At 38.4% G+C, this 4,294-nt stretch overlaps 1 protein-coding gene across 2 annotated transcripts in view; it reads right to left on the minus strand.

Moving 5' to 3' along the window:
* Positions 1-3,970, minus strand: part of Il5ra (interleukin 5 receptor subunit alpha) — a 32,212-nt gene extending 28,242 nt beyond the window's left edge. For both annotated transcript variants that reach the window (XM_021165798.2, XM_029478675.1), the window contains exons 1-3: positions 3,898-3,970; positions 2,305-2,450; positions 838-976 (exon numbers count right to left, since the gene is read on the minus strand). In XM_021165798.2, the coding sequence (XP_021021457.1) occupies positions 838-976; positions 2,305-2,450; positions 3,898-3,970 (358 nt within the window). The remainder of the gene's footprint in view (positions 1-837; positions 977-2,304; positions 2,451-3,897) is intronic.
* Positions 3,971-4,294: the final 324 nt, after the last annotated feature.

Genomic DNA, 4,294 nt, shown 5'->3' on the forward strand with positions numbered 1-4,294 from the left:
GGGAACTCTTTGAAGAATTATGAGTTAATTCAAGCATCTATGTTGTCACTAACACAGTCTCAGTCTAGCAGTTTTGGCTAAGTGAGCCCCCAGGGGTGTTTTTTTTTTTTTTTTTTTTTTTTTAAGACTTTGTTCTGTAGCTCTTGGTGTTATTGAGAAGTGGAGAACCCTTGCTGAATTGGGTCTTCTGGGAGGTGTTTGGGGATACATCTTTAAAGAGAATTAGACCCTTGTCTTTTTTGTGCTTCCTGTTTGCTTCCTGGCTTTAGACATCTACCACCTGCTTCTGACATAATGCACTGTGTTCCCACATGGCCTAAACATGACGGGCTGCCAGATCATGGGTGGAAATCCCCACTGAAACCATAAACCAAAATGGGTGTATTATCTTACATATTTGTTACAGTCAAAAGAAAGTTGACTAATAATACAGGCATGATCTTCTTCTCCGATGAAGTGGGTAGGAGAAAGACTTGAAAGACAGTAATAGATGTGAGGCTAAGACATATATGATTTAGAAAAGTGGCATATTCTAGGGTCTGATAGCCTGCCTATTTCTTTTTTCCAATCTTGTGTTTGTATTTGTCCGTATTAAAATGTTTGATCAAAGCTACCTCTGCTTATATGTACAAGAAGCCCCAGCTTCCACTAGAGTCCAGTATAATTTAGGGGTGACTTACAGGAGTGTGTGGATGGAAAGCCTATGACAGGCATGGTTGGAATGTGGGTGTTGTGGAATGGGATTGCAAGGCACAGCGCTGGGTTAATGAAAGGTGGCTTTTCTTTCCTGATTTGAGGGGTTTCAGATACAAAACTCAGATGTCCCATGTCCTTTACCTGGTGGAGCTTTGAGTTCAGCAGAAACCCAACTGCTGGCCAGAGTTGTATGGCTGCTCTTCAGAATGGTCCTCACACTAGCTGCAAAACCTTCATGAAGGTGGGTCACACATTTGCTTTCAGTCTTTCTGGTATCATACTAAAATAAAACCCGCCAATCAGGACATGTAAGAGAAAAACAACATTAATCAAATAGTCCCTTGACTCCATGATGAAAATGATGCATAAGTAAAATGGAGTGAAATAATCTTCTAAGAAAAGAAATCATTGTAAAATTAACACAGTTTCTCAGTGACACATGAATATATTCCTCTTCTTTCTTTTTCTTTCTTTTTTTTTTTTTTTTTTTTGAGACAGGGTTTTTTTCTGGGTAGTCCTGGCTCTCCTTGAACACACTCTGTAGTTCAGGCTAGCTTTGATCTCACAGACCCACCTGTCTCTGCCTCCCAAGTTGTCTTTTATTCTCATCTTTGATGCCAGTCTCCTCTCCAGGAGCAACTTCTTGACATGAAATTCTTTAAAATTTCATATTTACTGCAAAATGGTTAATACAAATCACACCTCCCTTTCTTTCACCTTACTACAAATGCAATACATGGCAGTCATGTTACCACATCCCTACCATAAATCAGAGACTCTAAGAAATCAACTTTAGACCCAATAACATAGTACCTGAACTTGACCTTAACCCTGGCTTTGCTGAGCCTTGTACCATTTTGCTCACAATTTCCTTCTGGTTTTATTGACAGTTTAGGAGGTATGTAAATAGTACTATCAAATGCATGACACTTCAAAAGTTGGTAAACAAGCTGTGGAGGTGGCTCAGTCAATAAATTTTACAATAAATGTAGAATTTGAGTCATATGGCAGCATGCACCTGTAACCTCAGCACTGAAGATAAGGTAGAGACAGGTGGATCCCCAAATGTCATTGGCTCATCAACCTAGCAAAAATGATGACCTCACAACTCAGTGAGAACCGTCTGCCAAAAAATAAAATGTCTTGGAGATTGGTTAAGGAAAGTGTCAACCTGTGGGCTTCACACACCTGCATGCACACTGGCCTGTACATGTTCACACACCCACACTAACAAGTACAGAACAAACACATGTGCTTTCTCTCTCTCTCTCTCTCTCTCTCACACACACACACACACACAAACACACACACAGGGTGGGGAGAGGGAGGGAGGAAGAGGGATGAAAAGAGGAGGGAGAAAGAGAGGGGCAATAAGGAGTATTCTTTCTTAAAGGAGAGAATTTTCCTTGAGATAAAAACCTATGCTACTGTTTCATCTTGAATAATAAGCATTGGTCTAATTTATTTTACAGATCCTACTGCTAACACAACAAGATGGTCTTTAGTAATTGGTTATTCTTTATCAAGACTTTCACTTCATGAGGAAAACTGCAATTTAGAAATGAATATTCCCTCTCAGGAATGATTGTCATCAGACCAGACACTTACTTCATCTTCTTGTGGGGCATTTATTTTCACATGATACTCTAGATCAACATGCCTTTGCTCTTGGTCAGGATTTGGGTCCCAGTGTAAAAGAACTTGAGCTAATCCAGTGGCTTTAATGGTAAAATTGACAGGTGGTAGAAGTAAAACTATTGATTAAAAACAAAAAGAAAACCAATGACACAATGCACAGTTGTCCATAAAGAGCACTTTTTTGTGTGTACTATGTGCTGGGGATGAAACTCAGGTAGATTACCACTGAGCAATATTTTTGGTCTTGAACATATTTTAATTACTTTATTAAATAACATACTGGTTTGTTGTAGCTTATTAGAATATATAATTCTGAAATAATTTGACAAAAGTTTCCTTAAAATTATTGCTAGTTCATTGTTCAGGTGTTATTTGTAACTTTCACACGTTTTACTTGAATATGAATAGCCTACCACATTGTTTTCAAAATAAGCATCATAACCATTGAAAGGGTTGTGATAACTTCGGGAGATCTAGTCCCCCCCCCCCTTACAGTAGTATAGAACATAAGTAGAAAACACCAGGAATGGGGGTTATATCAAACATGACAACCGTTGTCTCATAGGCATCTGGTTTCCATTGTGTAAAAGTACCTACTTAAAAATCAGTAATTCACAATGTAAAATGCATGTATTTCTCATTATGAGCCATAGTCAAAACTATTTGAGTAGAAAAGAGGATTTGTTTTCAAAATAAAATATTTCATTTAATTAAAGAATCAGTACCCACTGATTGTAGAGCATCAATCTAGAGATGCAGTAAAACATAATGAGCAAAGAGGAGAGAGTAAAAAGGTCTGTACATATCTCATCTTGGTTATGTTTTTCTGGGCATATTAAACAACTTCTTAAAATTTCTCACCCAAATTAGGGTAACACTATACATTGTGATCCACATGCTACAGTCTTTAATTTATTCATTAACTACATTGTCCGTGCTTTTCCTTTGACCTTTAAAGGCCCTTCATGACTCTGCACCTGCATTTGACATGCAAGGGTTTCCAGGACTGTCTGCGTAGTTCACCTTTATTCTAGCAGCCACTGGCTACTGTGGCTTCTCACATCTAAATTAGCTAACTAAACCCTACAGTTCATTGCTTTGGATGTACTGTGTATATTTTAACTGCTTGGTGAAATGTGGTTTTAATAGAGAGTTCTAGACAGAGCTGCTCTGGTGCCATCAGACAAGTTTCCTCTCTTAACCTCTGTTATCCTACAAAACCCTTAGATCAACAAGTTTTGGGGGGGGGGGGAGAGAAAAGAGAAATGGCAGAGCTTGTTCTTACTTCATTTGAAGCCTTTTGTAAAGTTCCCAGGGGAGCCGGGAGTCCTAAATGTGGCCTCCAGAGGCTGCTTTCTTCCAAGATGCCCGTTTGTACTCTTAGAATTGAATTTCCCACTGAAGCATAGAATTTACATTTTTGCCCACATGGCCTTCTTAAATCTCAAGAGTTTATACTGTTTTATCAAACTTTCCCAGTAGAATGCTTATTTAGGAGAAAACCCTATTACCTATTTTATAATGTACTTTAACAAAACCAAATATTATTGAGTAGATGCTTACACTTTTTGTGATTAAGTAAGTCAGCTTGCAGTGTTGCCAAAGCTCCCGTAAGAATTAGTAACACAGGCACCATGGTGGCCGAATACTGTTGGAAACATGGAAAACAAAAATCCAAGTCATTGTATTGTCATTTGTAAGGAAGGCTGGCGGCTTCTTTCCAATGTAAAATCAAGCATTGGTCATTTGGCAAAAGCTTGTCATCACTCTTCCATGCTGGGAACGCAAACATATGGAACTTTGCTCTTGGGCTGAAGATTTATAGTCTTTGGGAACATTTGACATGTAAATTAATAATTAATTGAGAACATGCTCCCAGTGTGTGCTTGGGGGTGCAACAAGTACAAACAGACTTCTTATTTGATTCACAAAGAATGAACTGAAGTTTATAATATATGCA

This window comes from Mus caroli, chromosome 6 (assembly GCF_900094665.2).
Source record: "Mus caroli chromosome 6, CAROLI_EIJ_v1.1, whole genome shotgun sequence".
Taxonomy (NCBI): domain Eukaryota; kingdom Metazoa; phylum Chordata; class Mammalia; order Rodentia; family Muridae; genus Mus; species Mus caroli.